We start from the raw sequence: 19,341 nt of genomic DNA on the forward strand, positions 1-19,341 counted from the left end.
AGCAGTAGTAGTAGTAGTAGTAGCAGTAGTAGTAGTAGTAGTAGCAGCAGTAGTAGCAGTAGTAGTAATAGTAGCAGTAGTAGCAACAGTAGCAGCAGTAGTAGCAGTAGCAGCAGCAGTAGTAGTAGTAGCAGTAGTAGTAGTAGTAGTAGTAGTAGTAGTAGTAGTAGCAGTAGTAGCAGCAGCAGCAGTAGTAGCAGTAGTAGTAGTAGTACTAGTAGTAGAAGTAGCAGTAGCAGCAGTAGTAGCAGCAGTCGCAGCAGAAGTAGCAGTAGCAGCAGTACTAGTAGTAGCAGCAGTAGTAGCAGTAGCAGTAGTAGTAGTAGTAGTAGTAGCAGTATTTATATGATTAGTATTAGTATTAGTATTATTGTTATTATTATTATGATAATTATCATTACTATTAATACTTGAATTAAATGAAAGCAGTATATGCGAAGGAACTATGTTCGTTTGTTCATGACAGCATGTTCAGTACGCCATGACTTTCAGAGACACCGTTCTTAATTAATCAGAGTAAATTTATTGTTATGATTGAGATCATTGAGAATACTTTCCATTTTGTTACCTCTCGTTTGTGACTAATGATTTACTATAGTAAAGATTGTACACTTTCCTTGTAACATGATATATTTTATAGAGACAAAGAGTATCAACACAATCTCCGTTATTAATATAAACACTTTGTTCTCTGTGTTGTCTATCGTCTATTGTATTGCATGAACTATGCCATCACTTTCTTAAACTATTATTGCTTTCATTTTCATTGATCTTTACTCCTAACTACGGAAGTGTAGAAGCAAAATCACATTTGCAACTTACACACAATGTAAGACTGTAAAAAAAATGTTGGCAATCCAATTCTCAACAAATATCCAAGAATGTGTCCTGCCTCAGTTTGCTAATAATTCCAGCATTGTTACGAACGCAGGACACAAGGTTTAGCCAGGGACACAACATATGTTAACTGCTTTCGTTTGACAAACAGATCTTGTTGATGTTGTTTTTGAGAAACAATAATATACATTTTAAATTTTAAACAAATATTCTTATATATTTATCTTCCATTTTCTATTTTCCTATTCAACAAATATACATTAACTAAAGGAAACAGTAGCACATACATATTATTTGCATATATAGACAATGCACTTGTCTTGGATGCACTTCTATTAACGGGAGGTTTTAGCCAGGGAGGCGACATCTCTAAGCTGCTTACGGATTTTTTTTTCCTGAGAAACAAAGCCCAAGGACACAAACTGATAACTAGGCGAATGAATAGCATAACAAAACAAATGATAATTGAATGAACATCTTTCTTTCTTTCCTTTATGCACAACTTCTTTTGAATAGTACCAAACTATGTTCGATCATCATCTGTTTCAATACAGAGCTGCAACATTTGGATTACTGAGATTTTCATGATAAGTACCTTATGGTGCTTTTCCAAATTTCCCTGGATTTATTTACTAAAAGTCCCTTACCCATTGTAACAAAACTTCTCGCATCTACCGTGCTCCATGCTCACAGAGTATGTTGTTCAAGGACAACTGCTTATAACATTTATTTACACTGTGTAGAGATAGCAGAGTTTGTGCTATAGGCTATCGAATGTTAGTCCTTGAAACAAGTTCTAGGTGCAGCTGTTTTGAGACTCTCACGTTATATCTGAATCACTGCTGTGATAAAAAAATGTTATGAGTTAAGACCATTTATACATTTTAAATCTCACAATATGTTCATTCTCTCCTTATGAGATTTGTCAAAGTAAAATGTACATTCATGTCACAGTACTTTCTTTGTTGCAAACTTGCGTAAATTTTTTTGTAATCAAATTACGTACAATTTATTTACATACTATAATTCGAGAAGGGTCGGAACCGGCCGGGTTTGGGCCGACTTGCCTGTAGTGGACGGGGACGAGTTTCAATAAAATATATGATCAATATGTGTTATAGTCTTTCTTGTAACCAGAGCTAGGCGGCATGTTAAACACAAACACCATGGAGATCCTATAATTGTTTTCATTACTCCAGACAAGGAGCGTTTTCTGTTAAAACGTTACTTGATTATTATGGTATGTTAATAATACGTATACTTTTCATCACTAATTGTTTTATTAATGTGCCCTACTTGACGAATCGTCCGTCTTTTACTTTCAGAAACCATTGTTATTTGTATTAAACTTTTAAAATAAATTCATATAGAAAGTAAAATATCTATAATGATAGTCAAGTCAAGTTTAATATTAACAACAATAAGCTAGTTTTTATAACCAGGTAAGAAACTGTAATTTGCTTCCTGGAGGCAGCTATTGCGATTTTTCATAACAGTTTTATTCAGCGTTCAGATTTGTTTTTAGTTTAACCAGCGAAATATTGCAAGAATCCTTTGACCCACTCATGGACGCGAAAACCTATTTCATACAACTATCACTTTACATAAGATGGTTGTTATTCGCTTTCATAGTTTTGTTATCAGGTAAGTGTCAAATTATTAGCATTTTTAAATTAGTTCAACAATAGGAACGAATCTAAAAATCGCCAGTTTAGATATATTCGATAAATTACAATTCAATTCACATATTTCCATTTTATTTCAAATACGTCATGTTTATCGCTGCCTTCGAACCATAACGGTTTTAATCAAATGAAACTTATAGACGGGAAATACTTTCCTCTTAACATGATAAAAATGCCTAACTTGGTGCCACTTATACGTCAGACGATTGTGTTCAAGTTCATGATGTGTGCTATTCAAAGTAAATACCATTAATGTAATCATTTAAACGCTCAGAAAGTGTACGATGAAGCACAAATTGCCAGCCTGGTATATTTTTATATACTCCTGCTTTGTTGTGAAGCTAAACATGCGAAAGGAACCTACTATAATCAAGGGTTCTAAGTTATTGCTCCAAATTGCTCAGTTATTTGAAAACAAATAATCTGTTTAAATAAAGGTTAGTTCGTTACTTAATTTCCTTTGGTATTCAATATCCTAATTCTGTAGTTGTTCATCGAACAAAAGTAATTGTTTGCTTATGTTGCAGTATCACTGAACGAAAGCACGGAAATTATAACACGATCTGGTACCATTGGGAAAATAGAACTTAATTTCAACACGAGTGGACATGTGCCAATCGTCACGTGGACTTTACCGCACTCAACAACCTTTCAACATGATTTACAAGTGGACAACGTAGTTAAGACGACTGAAGACTACAGGTCTACTGTTGCGGAAGACGGCGTGTTTGCTGCACTGGAGATTTACAATGTCAACTTTCTTGATGCAGGTACATATACCTGTCGTATGGATTTTTCGGACACAGGAAGATCGTCAGAAAGAGCCATTGAAGTTTTAGTCATCGGTGAGAACCACACATTTAAATAAAACATTTCTGTTTAGCAGAGCTAATTAACTAGCTTAATAAATGCTCAATATGAACTTCACCTTTTTTAAACAATGTCAACGATCTTAGTCTCTTTCACTCCCGCAGCTTTTCCATCCGTGTCAATGAGAAATGATGCCACAGAAAATGAGACAATTTCAGCTACATGTTGTATAAATGTATCCCTTGCAGTAGAGGATACCATCACATGGACTATCAATCAAAGTAGATCGTTGCAAATTTTGCAAGAAGTGAAAACGTATTTTTCAGCGGGAGTTATGAAACAATTGAGTAGTGAGATTATCTTTGAAGTAAATCGCCGCTATCATCGTCAATTGTTAAGGTGTTCGTTGCGTAAACCGATGAATGTCTACTCGGAAGTGGCAATGAACGTCCAATGTAAGTAATACAATGTGCACCATACGTTGTATAATATTTCACAGTCATGCTCGTGAAGATATATAAAAATGAAAATGAGTTTTTACATTTTCGTCTAAGAAGGTGTAAGCTTAAAAACTAAATATATGTTAATGGTCATACAGGAAAATACACAGTTCGTACATTATTATGTATTCTACTCACTGTCAAGAGGAAGAAGCCTACTTTATGTATATCGCCTATGTAAGGTAGGTTGTGAGACCCATTGTATTCGATATTAATTATTTCAAAATTCAGGATAACTTTGCATTATCCCACTAAATCAGTTTTATTCTTTAAACCAAATCATTGAATCCAATAGCGGCAGATGATTTTATCATTCCTTTCCATGCGGTACACACATGAATGATGTTCATAAATAAATTATGTTTTGAATACGCTAATTCTGAATTATGTAAATACATTGCCATTTTTCTTTAAACCAACTCATTGATTCCAATAGATATCGGTGATTGTTTAAATTGTTAAACTGTTTGAAAGGTAGATCCAGCCTCAATCAGATACGCAGAGGACGGCTTACATCATATATCTGTTTACCAGTTTGCCAACGTATGCTGCATTTCTGAGGGTAACCCTAGACCAAGTGTTGAATTACTATGGCTGTCAACAGAAGGATATTGGAATATCCTAACCAACGTTACTGAGTATGTTTATCATATAGAACCATTCACGTATTGGACCTTCATGATACACGTGGCCGTGAGACAGCTTCTGCAAGTAAGATGCGTCGCTATCAACAAGATTCCCCCAGCTGCAACAACACAAGTATTGAATGTTGTAGCTAAATGTAAGTGATCAATTATGAAAAAGTAACAAAAATTACAGGTGAAATGATCACCTTTCACATTCAAGGGTATCAGTTGGCTGGGTTTTATATAGTACCAAAACTGTTTTAAAAAGTTTTCTTCACAGTTCCAAGTCTGTGCTACGAATTTAACTCCTAATTGAAGTTTCTTTACCAACAAAAAGGACAAGATAATTTAGTGAAATGTCAACTTAAGTCAATTCTCAACATATCCATGCGGTACACACATGAACTACGTTTTTTTGGTTGGTTAAGCTAATATATCAATTCGTGTTTATTGTTCGTATTGTTCATTAGACCCAGCTTCAATCCGATACGCAGAGAATAGCTTACTACATCTATCTGTTCACCAGTTTGCCAACGTATGCTGCATTTCTGAGGGTAACCCTAGACCAAGTGTAGAATTACAATGGCTGTCAACAGAAAGAGATTGGGAAAACCATGCCAACGTCACTGAGTATGTTTATCATAAAGAACCATTCACGTATTGGACGTTCATGATACACGTCGTGGTGGAGCAGCCTCTACAAGTCAGATGCTTCGCTATCAACGAGATACCCCCAGCTGCAACAACACAAGTATTGAATCTTGTATCTAAATGTAAGTCTTTATTTATGAACAAGTAACTAAAAAGAGAGGTGAACTTATTGATATTCACACCAAAAGTTATCAGTTGGTTTAGTTCTTCATTTTACCAGAATGTTTTTAAATATAGTTCCTAAAGTGGGCCACAAATTTAACGCCTGAGTTTAGGTTTCGTTATCAATAAAATGACAATACCTTCGAATAAAAGTTCTTTATGTCATGTTATCTGATACCACTTTCCGTATACAAAATAGCAAAGCAGCACACTGTTAACTACTGAAACCTTTTAACATTTGCAGCACTGCATAAATGATATATGTTTAATTTAATTGCATTGTAACAGATCCAGCCAGTGTACGTATGCTGAGTCGCTCAACTACGGTCCCCGAAGGAAGTGACATAATTATTGAGTGTCAGTCTGACGGATATCCTCCCCCTGATACAATGTTAGGTATGCTCTCGAACACGAATGGATCTGAGTGGGCACACCTTCCCATCAAAGCCAAGATGAGCAACAAAAGCATTACTACTTGGAAGTTTGAGCTGAAAAGCCTAGCAATGAACGATTCTGGGAAATACCAGTGTGTGGCTAATAATTCAGAAGGATATGCGTCAAGTAAGAATATTGAAATAAATGGTAAGTTCGGAACTGTGTGTTTAATAAAGTGTGCGTTTTCCCAGCAGATTCACTAGAGCTTTAATCATTTCTGAAATAGTTCAAAATACGGCCAACAAGATTTCTTTCTTTTAATTTTGATTGAAAATAATGCTTCATGGTAATCGCGTTCAAAGACGTGAACAAGTCCATCAACCAATGCACTGAATAAATGCTCACAGTCTACTTAGTCACAGTTGGTCTGCACATAGTTTGTGTGTATTTATCTAGGGTGTGTTTAACACGAGCATTATTAGCAATCGTCATTTCAGCAGTTCTCGCTTTCACTTTTCTGGTGGCTCTGCTATTACAAATATTTAAAAGTAAGTATATCATTATCATAATCATGGTTTCACTTTAAGCTATGTATAAGACAGAATTGAACAATACAGTATTGGGAAGAACTGTGAACTCTCTTAGTTATTAAGGAAAGTCTGAAAACGATATTGCCATATATTACAATGTAAAACGAACGAGACTGTTCAAAGCGCTTTAATAATGTAGTACATTTGTTTTGAAAAACACAAGTTTAAAATACTGTTGTTACAATAAAATTGTATAAATTTCCTAAAAACATAAATCGATGCTTAATTCCTATATTTTATGCAAATATATGCGATATATAAACATATATGCGATATATATATATATATTGTTACGTTGGAATGCGAGAGGTCTCGATAATTGATTTTAACGAGACACGAGCCTGGGTTCGTTTCCGTAAGGAACACAGACAAATTGACGAGTCTAGAGAATTTGAATGAGAACGTAAATTATATTGAACAATGGAGTTTGAGCCAACAACAACAAGTGGTAATTACAAATATATAGAAAATTACTCACAAACTTGACAAGATAGCATACACTTTAAAACACGCTGGTCTCTTCCAACGGCGATATCCCTCAGCGGCCACGACCTTGATGACGACGATTCTCGGTCCGTTGTACCGCGTAATTCACTGGTCCTCGACGAAGTTTCTCGCGATCCCAGAATCAGCAGTCACCTTCTTTCCGGCGATGCTCCAAAATAGAAGACGGACCTCCAGCCACAATAGAGTGAAGCACAAGTCGAACTTCTCGCCGACTAAATATTACAAGAGTCAGTCCAAAATCAGCCTTATTGCCACCAACTCCTGGCGTAACGAACTTCCTCAAAGGAGACAGAAATTATTCACCTTCGCCGCAATAACGACTGGAAAACTGTAGTTTCACAGCAAAGTCCTCTTCAAACTTCTGAATGGAAGTGTAGAATCAATCTTGGTATCGATATCTCAATCCTTCAGAAACTACTGGCAGTTGAGCACTGACGATATATAGTAGAATGGTATAATATGTGTCGTCGCTTTTATTCGTTCAGAAACTGAGAATCATCTAGATCTTTCTCGATACACCTGAGTAACGATTCGACCCAGTTTCTTCCTTCCCAGAAGTCCTTTGCATATCTCGCGAACATTCCAGAGAATCCACGAAGATGTGTGCACAGCTTACACGCGATGTCACGCAAACCGACGTTAACCAGAGACCAGCGTGTCATCATAAGGAATATACCAGAATAATCGTGTTTTATAACATTCTGACACGGTAACCCGACCTAATTTCTCAAATATTGATTTATCAAGTAGGCAATTTCAAATACTTTCTATATTATAACATTAGGTTCCTCACTAGCAGTGACTAGCGTTAGGCTACAATGGGCCCTCGTAACAATATATATATATATATATATATATATATATATATATATATATATATATATATATATATATATATATATAGCGAGAGAGAGAGGTGGAGAGAGAGGAGGGGGTGGAGAGAGGTGGATATATATATATATATATATATATATATATATATATATATATATATATATATATATATATATATATATATATATATATATAGCGAGAGAGAGAGGTGGAGAGAGAGGAGGGGGTGGAGAGAGGTGGATATATATATATATATATATATATATATATATATATATATATATATATATATATGCAATCGGCGTCCATAGACTAGTGGGTGCCCGCATATAAAGCGGGTGGCCCGGGTTCGAATCCCGGTGGACGCTGGAAGTTTTTTCACTGTTCTGGATTTTCCAGCTCACTACGATTTCAAGTATATATATATTCATTTGCCTTTGCCGTTTCCATTTCTTTTAACAGAGTCTGTTCAAAGTAACTCTTTCGAGATCCGGCTTTAGGAATCACAAATGATTTCGAGTTGGTTAGTATCATGTTTGATCTCTAGAATAATGAAAATATGTCACTAGTATTATCATTAGTACTAGTATTGTTCGATACAGGTGATACATGCCTACAGTGGAATTACGACCTTCCTCACTGGTAAAGAACCCCTGGACATACAATTAGCATAGCATAGTGGTTAGGGTGTCCGCATATAAAAGGGGGGGGGGCCGGGTTCGAATCCCGGTGGAGGCTGCTTTGAAACATAACATGAACAGGAACAGGTGTCTTAACTTGTTATCGTTACGACATAAAGGAAATGAACATGAACTAACACAAGTTAAATCGAATATAAAATAGCTGTGCATCAATGTAACAATAGAATATCACGTATATATTTTAATGTTATATATTTTTATACATTTATCTCCCATTTTCTCTTTTCCCATTCAACAAATACACATTAACTAAAGGAAACAGTAGCACAAACATATTGTTAGCATATATAGAAAACGCACTTGTCTTTGATAACTGCTATTAACGGAAGGTTTTAGCCAGGGAGACGACATCTTTATGCTGCTTACGTCCCACGGACTTTATTTCCATGAGAAACATATCCCAAGTACACACACTTGTAACTACGCGAATGAATAGCATAACAAAACACATTATTGAATAAACATGAATGTCTTCAATTATCCACAAGTTGTGCTGCTTCAGTCCAGTACTGGCAACAGGTGTATTTCTGAGATTTTCATAATAAAAATAAAATAAAACTGTTAGCAAACTGCTTATCCACTGGAGAGCCTGTGCAATAGAATGTGTAAAATAAGTATGTTAGCGAAAGAAAAACCACCCTCAACTTAAGCGATTCTATGGTCACAGATCCACAGTCAACATCATGAAGACTGAGACCCCAGTTGGAGAACATTTTAACCTTCCCAACCATATCATTAACGACATGTCCCTACAGGGGATTGAATCCTTAGGTAGCCGTCCTGACCTAGTACGAATCAGCAGAGAGAGGCTCTGGATGCTACGCCTTCGTACCATTCAACCTCATGGGCTGAACATTCAGGAAGGACATGATTTACTCTTCCTCTGTTCCCTACTCCTTTTCCCCTTTCTGCCTCCCTCCCCCCCCCCTTTCACTCATCTTCTCACAGCTCTCTTCCCTTCTTTCTTTCTCCACACCTTTCTGTCTTTGTCCCTCTCCAGTTTATTCCCTACCCTGTGCCTTTAATCCTCTCTTTGTCCCTCCACCGTTTATCTCCTACCTCTCCTCTTCCCATGTTGCTTTCTTCTCACCATCCCTTGTCTACTTATAATCCCCTTTCATCCATTTCATTGTGTTCAACGTGCTCATTAACCTGTCTGTATTTGGGCGTGTTTTTGTCCCCTCTGTTACTGTAACTTGTCATTTAGCCTCTGGAGAAGATCCTGTTAGGATCGAAACGTCAGGCCAACTTACTTTTACACACTGAGATTTTCATGCTAAAAGTAGTCTATGGTGCTTTCCAAATTTCCCGTGATTTGATTGGCTTATAGTCCCTTACCTATTGTCCGCAAACAGTATGACATCTGCAGTGCTCAAAGCGCCAAGAACAACTACTTGTAACGTTACTTCCCCTGTGTAGAGATTGCGAAGTTGTGTTATAAGGTATCAAATGTGGGCATTCAAATATCATAACGTTAGGTTTGTCACAAGTTTCGGCGACAACGCTCATGGTTCTAAAGTGCAGCTGTATTGTTTTTGAGACTATCGCGTTATATCTGAGCCATTGTTTTGATCACAAATGTTATGATTTGCAGAAAAATTATAACTTTATGGAAAGCTATCATCTCCGATACTGAAAAGGACTTTCCATCTCACAGTAATTTCATTCTCTGAGAGAAAGTAAAATTTACATTTATACCAATGTATACGTGCTTGAGCTTTAATATTTGTGCAACGTTAGTTTGTACACTACTTCATTTTCTATAGTAGCCATTGTTGTGGAGTTTCGTAATCGACCTTAAGTAAAAGATTATAAACATTCTGTAAAAGCGAAAGGGGTCGGATATGCCCAGGATTGGGCCGACTTGCCTGTAGTGGACGGGGAAAAGTAAAACTCGCTCACTTTTGAATACAACATAAAATTAGTAAGTGTTCTATAACAAAAGAAATGTGATATGTAAAACACAAACACCGCGGAGACCCTTTCATTATTTTATCATACCACATAAGGAGCTATTCCTGTTAAAAGACTACTTGATTAATATGATTTGTTAGCACTTATTGTCGCCGTATTACTCGACGGAAAGTGCGTCTTTCACTTTCATAACAAATTATTAAGATTAATTATTATTAAAAAGAGTCAAATACAAAATAAAACTCTCATTAATAATAAACTCAAGTTTTATATTAACAACCATAAAGCTCAGTTTGATTAACAGAAAAGAGACAGTCGTTTGCTTCCTTGAGGCAGCTACTGCGATTTTCAAAAAAGTTCTATAAAGCGTCAAGACTTGTCTTCAGTTCAACCAACGACATTTTGCAAGAAACATTTAACCTACCTATGGATACAAAACCTTATTAAGACAACGTTTGCCTTAACAAGATGGTTGTTATTAGCTTCCATAGTTTCTTTGTCAGGTAAGTGTCTTATTTTAACAGTTCAACCTAACAAAACAAATTTATGGTACTCCAATATAGATATATTCAGTAAATTTATATTCAAGTTACTCATTCCATTTATTTCAATCAGCCAGCCTATACTTTGGTAACAAGTAGTATTATTTCACTTATTGACAATACACTCAGCACGGTGGATGCTAATGTTTTGGATGATTCTCCTTACAGATATAAATGACCACTTTCGTGAATACCTGTCAGATTAATGATTGTCCCAAATTACGCTTCCGAAATTATTCTGGTAAAAACGTTCAGTCCTTCATTTAACACATCGTACAAATGGCCTGGTAACATGTTTTAGGCGCAAATGAAACAAATTTTGCTTACAAAATATTCTATCAAATTTGCAGAAAACTTATATAATAAGTACTAATGAGTAGAAGTACTTTGGTTTACTAAACGCCTCATTCAGTCAGTGAAACATAAATACAAACGTTATAGATATTTTTTTAAACAATCTACGCAGGAAAAAAGTCATTTTATCAAAATTATCATATTGTGCGAATAGCTAGGAAAATGTACTTCATAGAGATATTAAAAAATAAATAAATAAATGATATAAAACGTACTTGGGGAAATAGAAATGACATTTTGCATAAACCGCAACATTTTCAGACAACCCTGACAACTTTGATGATGAACATGATCTATTTTATCTTTTTCTCAAAGTATCGCTCATGCTTTAATATTGTTGTTACAAACCTTAGTCCGTCACTTGCTCAAAGATAACCAACTCATAGCAACCCTCACTAAATGTTCCTAGTTCCTACAAATGTCCCGGGGGCTGTAATAACAGGCTACAACTAACTAGACCTAAAGGAATCTGCGGGTTATGATAGCATTTCTCCCTTCGTCAAGTTATCACATTTATATGTCGACCTTAAACTTATATTTTCCATTTATCTTACAAAAGGAGCGTATCTAAAGTAGCCGAAGTAAGACCTACATTAACTACGGACCAATCTCTGTTTTGTCTAGTTTATAAAAGATTCTTGACAAGCTGATGTTTTGTAGAGTCCAAGCATGCTTTTTTTCTTATCACAATCTCATATCAGTGAGTACGGTGTCCGCTCTGGACGTTCTACTGAAGTTGCCATGGAAGATGCTATCGACAAGTTACACAAAGCTATCGCTGAGTAAAAATATATCACTGGGAATATTTTTGGACCTGCATAAAGCGCCCGAAACAATTGACTACAACATATTCCTGAATAAACTCTCTTATTAAAGTTTTAGAGGTGTGGCATGGCCACATAGCTGATGTCATGGCCACATAGCTGATGTCGTGGCCACATAACTAATCTACATAGCTGGTGTCATGGCTACATGGCAAAAAGAAAACAATTTACTGCTTTTAATGGAACGAGTTCAGATATGATATGTTTACTGTCGACGGAAAATAATTTCCGTTCTTTGTTTTCTGAAATGGACAATAAAGTTTCTATCTAACTATGATTGACCACTTCTCTTTATTAGTTATGTAACTGACCTTCATCATCTATCTCGGAATGCCTCAGTTGTTTTGTTTGCGGACGATTCAAACATTTTCTTTTCTGACAATAATCTATAACGACTTGAAAAGATGATCTGCCATAAACTCTCTATATTCTTTGACTGCTTTGCTTCTAAGAATCCTTACTTTATGTAGCTAAGACTAGTTAGGTTGCATTTAATCATTCTGCCGGCCTTACAGATAACGATTTCAATATATATGTTAATGTTACTGTTTAAAGGCTTCAACTCAATTTTTAGATGTCATTATTGAATCGAAAATGAGTTGGGTTAGTCACATATCGTACATTTATTCATAGCCTTTATCTTACTTTAATTTATCCTCACTTAAACCGTTGCTCATCAGTTTGGTCTGATGCTAGTTCATGTCATGTACATAATCTGTATATTCTACAGAAGAGATCAGTTAGGCACATTTCGACGGCTGGACCAAGAGATCCAACATGTGATATTTTTAAGTCCTTGCATCTTTTGAAAGTACATGATATCCTTATTTTCGGGGTTCACTTCTTTGCATATAGATTTCTGAACATTCTTCTGCCGAATAACTTTTCATTCTTTCGAAAAAGTAGGTTCATACGCAGATATGGTACCCGACATGCACAATTTTTGGCGGAACCCTGTCACCCCTTTTCACGTTTCTCACAAAGTTCCTTACGTTACCGGGCAGTAAATGTTTGGAACTCTTTTAAATGTTACCAGCAACATTGATTTGCAAGCCAAGTATACAAGCTTTTAGGAATCATTTTACAAAACATTATATCAGCATGTACTAGTTAAGTCTAACTCTTTCATTTGACTTCTCCGGGGGTCTTTTTTGGTGATGTCATTGACGAAATGAAATTGCACATGAGGTATTTGTATGATCGTACTACATTTGATACGAATGTAAAATGGGTGGAATCGGGGGGGGGGGGGTCAAAACTCGGACATGGGTGTTGTCAGCTTAGGGATGGGTTCTTGCTTCTAATTGTAATTACTATATATATATGTTTCTTTCTGTGTTTGTAATTTATCAGGGAGTTAGCTCTCAACAAGCCTCAGATTTGTTTTTTAGTATTGGTTTTCTTCCTTCACAACATGTTTGTATATGCATTATATTTATATTTAGACACTGTGCTGTACATTTAACACATGTTGTGGAAAACAAATTAACGTAACGAAATTACAATTCAGTTCATTTACTTCCATTGTTTCTATTAATCATTCAATCAACCATGTCCTGGTTATCGCTGCTTTCAAACAATATTTAAATTAAAAAGTTAAATTTTACAGACGGGAAATACTTTCCTGCTTTATATATGATAAAGATTGCCAAAGTTGTTTTCATTTATACACCTCGTCATTTTGTTCAAACTCATCATGTGTGATAATTCCATTAAGTTAATTTTAACAATAAGTTGAACATGTAGACGTTCAGGAAGTGAGCGATGAAGTACAAATGGCCAGCCTAAAATATGTTGTAATACTCTCTGGCTCATTGTGAAACTAAATATGGAAACGTTACATAATATAATCAAGGTTTCGTAGTTATTTCGCCGATTGCTCAGTTCTTTGCAAACAAACAATCTCTTAAAATATAACTACTTCGTTAGTTACAGTTTGTTCCTTCTTATCTGTATTATCCGCTTTCTAGGATTCCTTCTGGAGCATAACAAATGTTTGTTTTTATGTTGCAGTATCGCTGAACGAGAACACCGAAATTCTGACACAATTTGGTACCGTTGGGAAGATAGAGCTAAACTTTGACACGAGTGGACATGTGCCAATCGTCACGTGGAATTTGCCGCAGTCAACAGTCTTTCAACATGATTCACAAGTGTACAACGTAGTTAAGACGACTGTGGAATACACGTCTATACTGTTTAAGAAGACGGCGTGTTTGCTGCACTGGAGATTTACAATGTCAACTTTCTTGATCCAGGTACATATACCTGTCGTATGGATTTTTTGGACACAGGAAGATCGTCAGAAAGATTCATTCAAGTTTCAGTTATCGGTAAGGACCAAGAATTTCATAAACTATTACTGTGTAATGTAAAAGGCAATATATTTTAAAGTACTGTTCTACTTTTAACTAGCTTGATCAATGTTCAATATGAACTTCACCTTTCATTTTAAACCATATCAACCATCTTAGTACCCTTTTTCCCGCAGCTATTCCATCCGTGTCAATGGCAAATGGTGCCACAGAAAAAGAGACACTTTCAGTTTCATGCTGTTTATATGTATCCCTTGCAGTAGAAGACATCATCATGTGGACTCTTAATCAAAGTGGACCTCTGCTTAGTTTGCATGAAGTGAAGACGTATTCTTTAGCGGGAGCTATGAAAAATATGTGTAGCGAAGTGCGTCGCAGCTATCATCGTCAATTGTTAAGGTGTTCGTTGCGTAAAAAGATGTCTGTTTACTCGGAAGTGGCAATGAAAGTCCAATATTAGTAATAGAATAAATACAAAACGATGTATAATATTTCACATTCATGCTCATGAAGATATAACTGGATTATACAGGTGAACTTATTACCATTCACACGTATTGGTATCAATTTAGGTTTTTTAGGAACAAAATGGACAAGATACATTCGAAAATAAATTCTTTGTGAAACGTCATTTTATGTCAATTTCTTTAAAAAAAATAGCAAGCCAGCCTACTGTTCACTACTGGCACCGTTGAACATGTGTAGCATAGCATACAATTATATATGTCAAATTTAATTGTTTTGTAACAGATCCAGCCAGTGTACGTATGCTGAGCCTCTCAACTACGGTCCCCGAAGGAAGTGGCATAATTATTGAGTGTCAGTCTGACGGATATCCTCCCCCTGATACAGTGTTAGTTATGATCCCGAACATGAATGGAACTGAGTGGACACACCTTCCCATCAAAGCCAAGATGAGCAACAAAAGTATTACTACTTGGAAGTTTGAGCTGAATAGTCTAGCAATGAACGATTCTGGGAAATACCAGTGTGTGGCTAATAATTCAGAAGGATATGCGTCAAGTAAGACAATTGAAATAAATAGTAAGTTCACAACTGTACGTTTGTTTAATAAAGTGTGTGTTTAGCGGGCAGTTTCACTGAAGCTCAAATCATTTCTGAAAATAACATAACAAATGTTCAGATATAAGGCATACTAGATTCCTTTCTCTTTTGTTAATCTATGAAACTTAATGTTTCAATGTTATCAACCTCAACGACATGACCTAGTCCTTCAACCAATGTAGAATCAATGCCCACGGTCTGCATAGTCACAGTTGGTCTGTATATAGTTTTGTGTGTATTTTAATTGATCCATTGACTATTGAGTAATAGGTACATTCAATCTATCTCGTTGACCAAAGTCAAATCTTACAGCATTTATTTTTCTTTTGAAGTGACATCTATTGGAAATGTATCTACGGTGTATTTACCACGACAATTATTAGCAGCCGTCATTTCAGTTGTTCTTGCTTTAATATTTCTAGTGGCTTTGCTAATACGAATATTAAAAAGTAAGTACACCATAATCATGGTTCACTTTAGGCTATATTTAAACAGAATTAAAAAATCCAACATCGAAAAACTATTACTAATTTATTAAGCTTCGCTTAAAGAAAAGTTTAAGCTACTGTTAATTAGGTAAAATATAGTTATATTGTCTACATGTATAAGTTTCTTAAGAACACAAATCGATACTTTCTTCTTTATGTCATTGAAATGGATATTAATGAACCGAAACTGCTTAACATTAGAGGTAATTGTTTAACCCAATGCTTCAAAGGAAACTGCGTTTAATATTAAGTAGGGTTTATTTCCAACTTAAAAATATTTGTATTATCTTTTCAGACAGACATGATAGAAGTTGCGTATTCCCTTCCAATCGTAAAAGGTATATTTTCAAATATGCACATATTATACGTTTGACACCGTGAAAAGAGTATAGCTTTTATTGTTGTTTCTTACATCTGCCCACCCGATTCTCATAGCTAGTACAGTAACTACTGTTCATGTTCCACAACCGTGCATCAGTAACTACTAGGCTGTGTTCGCATCACGGTAACATGTGTTACAGGTGGCACTGTAATTACTGCAAAGCTGTTACACGTTGAACTAAGAGTCCGAAAGGTGAAAATGCGCGGCCGCTGGGTAACGAAGATTACTCCCTAGTTGTATACTGCATGCGAGATTCAGATGGTAGCCTCATTTTTTTTTCTAATCGTATTAGTAAATCCATTGCTTGAAACATTCTTCACGGACAGATGATAGTGTGCAAGTCTCAAATAGATACAAATATATATACAAAACGGGACCTAAGGTGGGGGAGGGGGAACCTAGATTAGCCTTATGAGTAGTTCCACGTCTAAATTAGGCCTTAATATAGTAATAAGTCAAATACTAATAGACTTCTTGTCCATTCGCGCAGTTCTTTGTCTTACATGGGAACGTGTAACAGCTTTGCAGTACTTACTGTGCCACCTGTAACACATGTTACCGTGTTGCTAACACAGCGCAGTAGTTACTGATGCACGGTTGTGGAACTTGAATAGTAGTTACTGTACTAGCTATGAGTATCGGGTGATCTGCCATAACTGATCGTGAACACAGCAGCAAATATATTTCATTAATGCACGAATCGAGGAACAGTAAAAGAATTAATAGTTCTTAACCTGGTTAACACCTTTCCCAGTCTAATCAAAGTTAACTGTTTGTTTTAGAACTCTCTTGGTGGAATTGTTAACATGTATTTGAGCCTGAACAGTTACTATATAGCTTACCACAGTATAGAGTGAACTGTACAAAGTACGAAATCGTAGCACACGTCATTCATTGACCGTTATGTCTATCCACTGCCAGGCTCACTGTACGTCTTGACATACAGACATCGGTTGCTATACCAACTATGCCCTTGTATAACGTCGTTATATATAGCCTATTTTTGACTTAACCAGCCTGGATATCTTCTTTATAAAGATCTACTGTATAAACATATTTTGTACATTACATATACTACATAACTGTTTGATAGGTCTACTTTCAAAACTTTTTCATGACATCACAGTCTAGATTGCATATGTTGTTTCCTAAAGTTTGCAATTAATTTTTAAATGTTGAAAGATTTCCACGCATAGCTTATTTGTTATGTTCATGATGAAATCAATCAAGCTGGTGGAAGTATATAGGATTAACTTTCTCCGTTCTTCTTAATTCCTTTTAGCTAACGTCTATGTCGTTATAGATTTCAGAAAGAAGATAGTAACAGTGATCACTGATCAAAGTTAACTGTTTGTTTAAGAACTTTCTTGATGGAATTGTTCACCTGTATTTGTGACAGAACAGTCACTATATAGCTTTTCACAGTATATTGTGTACTGTACGAAGTACATATTCGTAGCACACGTCATTGACCGTTATGTCAAATAACTGTATCGCTGTACGTCTTGACATAAACACATCCGTGTTGCTTCACCAACTATACCCGTGCGGGTCTTCATGCTGTACTACGTATTGCTGTGTACCATATTAATTTTGACCTTACCAGCCTTCGAGTGTTCTTTAAACAGATATATTGTATAAAGATATGTTGTACATTACATACACTACATAACTGTACGATAGATTTACATTCGAAACTTTGTTCATGCCATCACAATCTGCATTACATATATTGATTAGGTTTGCAGTTTATATTATAATGTTGCAATATTTCCACGCATAGCATACTTGTTATGTTCATGATGAAATTAATATACCTGGTGGAAGGATATAAGATTAACCTTTTTAAACCTTACCAGCCTTCGAGTGTTCTTTAAACAGATATATTGTATAAAGATATGTTGAACATTACATACACTACATAACTGTACGATAGATTTACATTCGAAACTGTGTTCATACCATCACAGTCTAGATTACATATATTGGTTAAGTTTGCAGTTTATATTTAAATGTTGCAATATTTCCAACCATAGCATACTTGTTATGTTCATGATAAAACTACTATACCTGGTGGAAGTATATACGATTAACTTTTATAAACCTTTTATAAATCTTAATATATCTTAACTTTTCTGTCGAGATAGATTTCAGAAAGAAGAGAGTAACGGAGATAATGACAAGAACGAGAGAAAACATAGTGTTCACTATGACAATTACCCTGCAGGTATACACTGCAACCATTTTGTTTACTAATAATCTAAAGAAAGCACATTTTTGTCATATAAATCATTCTTGAAGCACTTTTCATGTTGGCTTCTTTATTATCTTCATTTTCTAAGTTGAAAAGTTTCATATCAGGTATCCGAACAATAGAAGTATTACTTCCTTACCCAAATGAGCACTTGGACAATATTACTTCGATACAGACGATTTTGCTATAATTACTCATTTGCTTATATTTATTCTTATCGTTACATGTCCTTCCATTTACTCTGCAGATATTCAGCTTCACGCAACCACTAATTCTATATATGAAATGTATGTAACTTTGTTTATTACTTTATTATATTTTAGAATGTAAGTTTTACAAAAACAAGTATGATTTCATATTCTGTTTGAAAGTTTTAGTAATATGACTGTCCATTATTTCAAGTAACAGAGATATAGATGTAGAGTTTGTTTCTGTAGCTTACCACATTCCACATTCAATAATTACCATTAGCCATATTTGTAATGATATAATGTTTTTAGTGAATTGAATAAAATAGGCCCTTACATAAAGCAAAAACGTATTTCTTTCTCTAATTTGTGATTATGCGGTGATCCTGCATATTAAACATTAGCTTCACATTATGTTAATAATACTTTATTAAAAAAAAATATTAGTAGTATTAGCAAAAGGCCGTAACGTATTCATGAAAGACGAACCTTTCAATGAATCATGTTTGTAGTTTTTCTCTTTTTCATTTTTATAGTCCCAGCTGTGAGGAGGATGGGGACAGGGGATATGAGCCTTGCGTCATCGTCGATTGTGTCGCAGATTACACGTCTGGAAAAGAATATGATGTCTAAATCTGGATTAGCAACTATGGAAACAAATTTCGCCCTTTTAAATTTATATTTTACAAATACTGTACCATACTATACTGTCCTATCATACCATGCTTCAAATCGCT

At 35.3% G+C, this 19,341-nt stretch overlaps 2 protein-coding genes across 4 annotated transcripts in view; both read left to right on the forward strand.

The window, feature by feature from the left end:
* LOC139977156 (neural cell adhesion molecule 1-A-like) overlaps window positions 1-19,341 on the forward strand; it is a 61,013-nt gene that overhangs the window by 26,810 nt on the left and 14,862 nt on the right. The gene's annotated exons all lie outside the window — the stretch shown is intronic.
* LOC139977153 (uncharacterized) lies at window positions 1,829-19,277 on the forward strand. 3 transcript variants are annotated; one of them, XM_071986308.1, is made up of 9 exons: window positions 2,119-2,481; window positions 3,050-3,367; window positions 3,497-3,787; window positions 4,311-4,613; window positions 15,625-15,741; window positions 16,076-16,118; window positions 18,310-18,389; window positions 18,664-18,703; window positions 19,141-19,277. In XM_071986308.1, exons 1-9 carry the CDS (start codon window positions 2,403-2,405, stop codon window positions 19,235-19,237), a joined length of 1,368 nt encoding a protein of 455 aa, XP_071842409.1. In that variant the 5' UTR covers window positions 2,119-2,402; the 3' UTR covers window positions 19,238-19,277. The 3 variants fall into 3 exon arrangements, with proteins under 3 accessions (XP_071842408.1, XP_071842407.1, XP_071842409.1); XM_071986307.1 differs by lacking the exons at window positions 15,625-15,741; window positions 16,076-16,118; window positions 18,310-18,389; window positions 18,664-18,703; window positions 19,141-19,277 and adding exons at window positions 4,929-5,231; window positions 5,560-5,853; window positions 13,926-14,245; window positions 14,978-15,149 and having other exon boundaries at window positions 1,829-2,481; XM_071986306.1 differs by lacking the exons at window positions 15,625-15,741; window positions 16,076-16,118; window positions 18,310-18,389; window positions 18,664-18,703; window positions 19,141-19,277 and adding exons at window positions 4,929-5,231; window positions 5,560-5,853; window positions 13,926-14,245; window positions 14,404-14,521 and having other exon boundaries at window positions 1,829-2,481.

This window comes from Apostichopus japonicus, chromosome 12 (genome assembly GCF_037975245.1).
Source record: "Apostichopus japonicus isolate 1M-3 chromosome 12, ASM3797524v1, whole genome shotgun sequence".
Classification (NCBI taxonomy): domain Eukaryota; kingdom Metazoa; phylum Echinodermata; class Holothuroidea; order Aspidochirotida; family Stichopodidae; genus Apostichopus; species Apostichopus japonicus.

Bases quoted from the DNA above. Each gene is read 5' to 3' on its own strand.
- LOC139977153 (XM_071986306.1), top strand. From the start codon at position 2,403: ATGGACGCGAAAACCTATTTCATACAACTATCACTTTACATAAGATGG. The intron at 2,482-3,049 runs GTAAGTGTCAAA...CTTATGTTGCAG, and splicing joins TTTCATAGTTTTGTTATCAG to TATCACTGAACGAAAGCACG. The intron at 5,854-13,925 runs GTAAGTTCGGAA...TTTATGTTGCAG, and splicing joins TAAGAATATTGAAATAAATG to TATCGCTGAACGAGAACACC.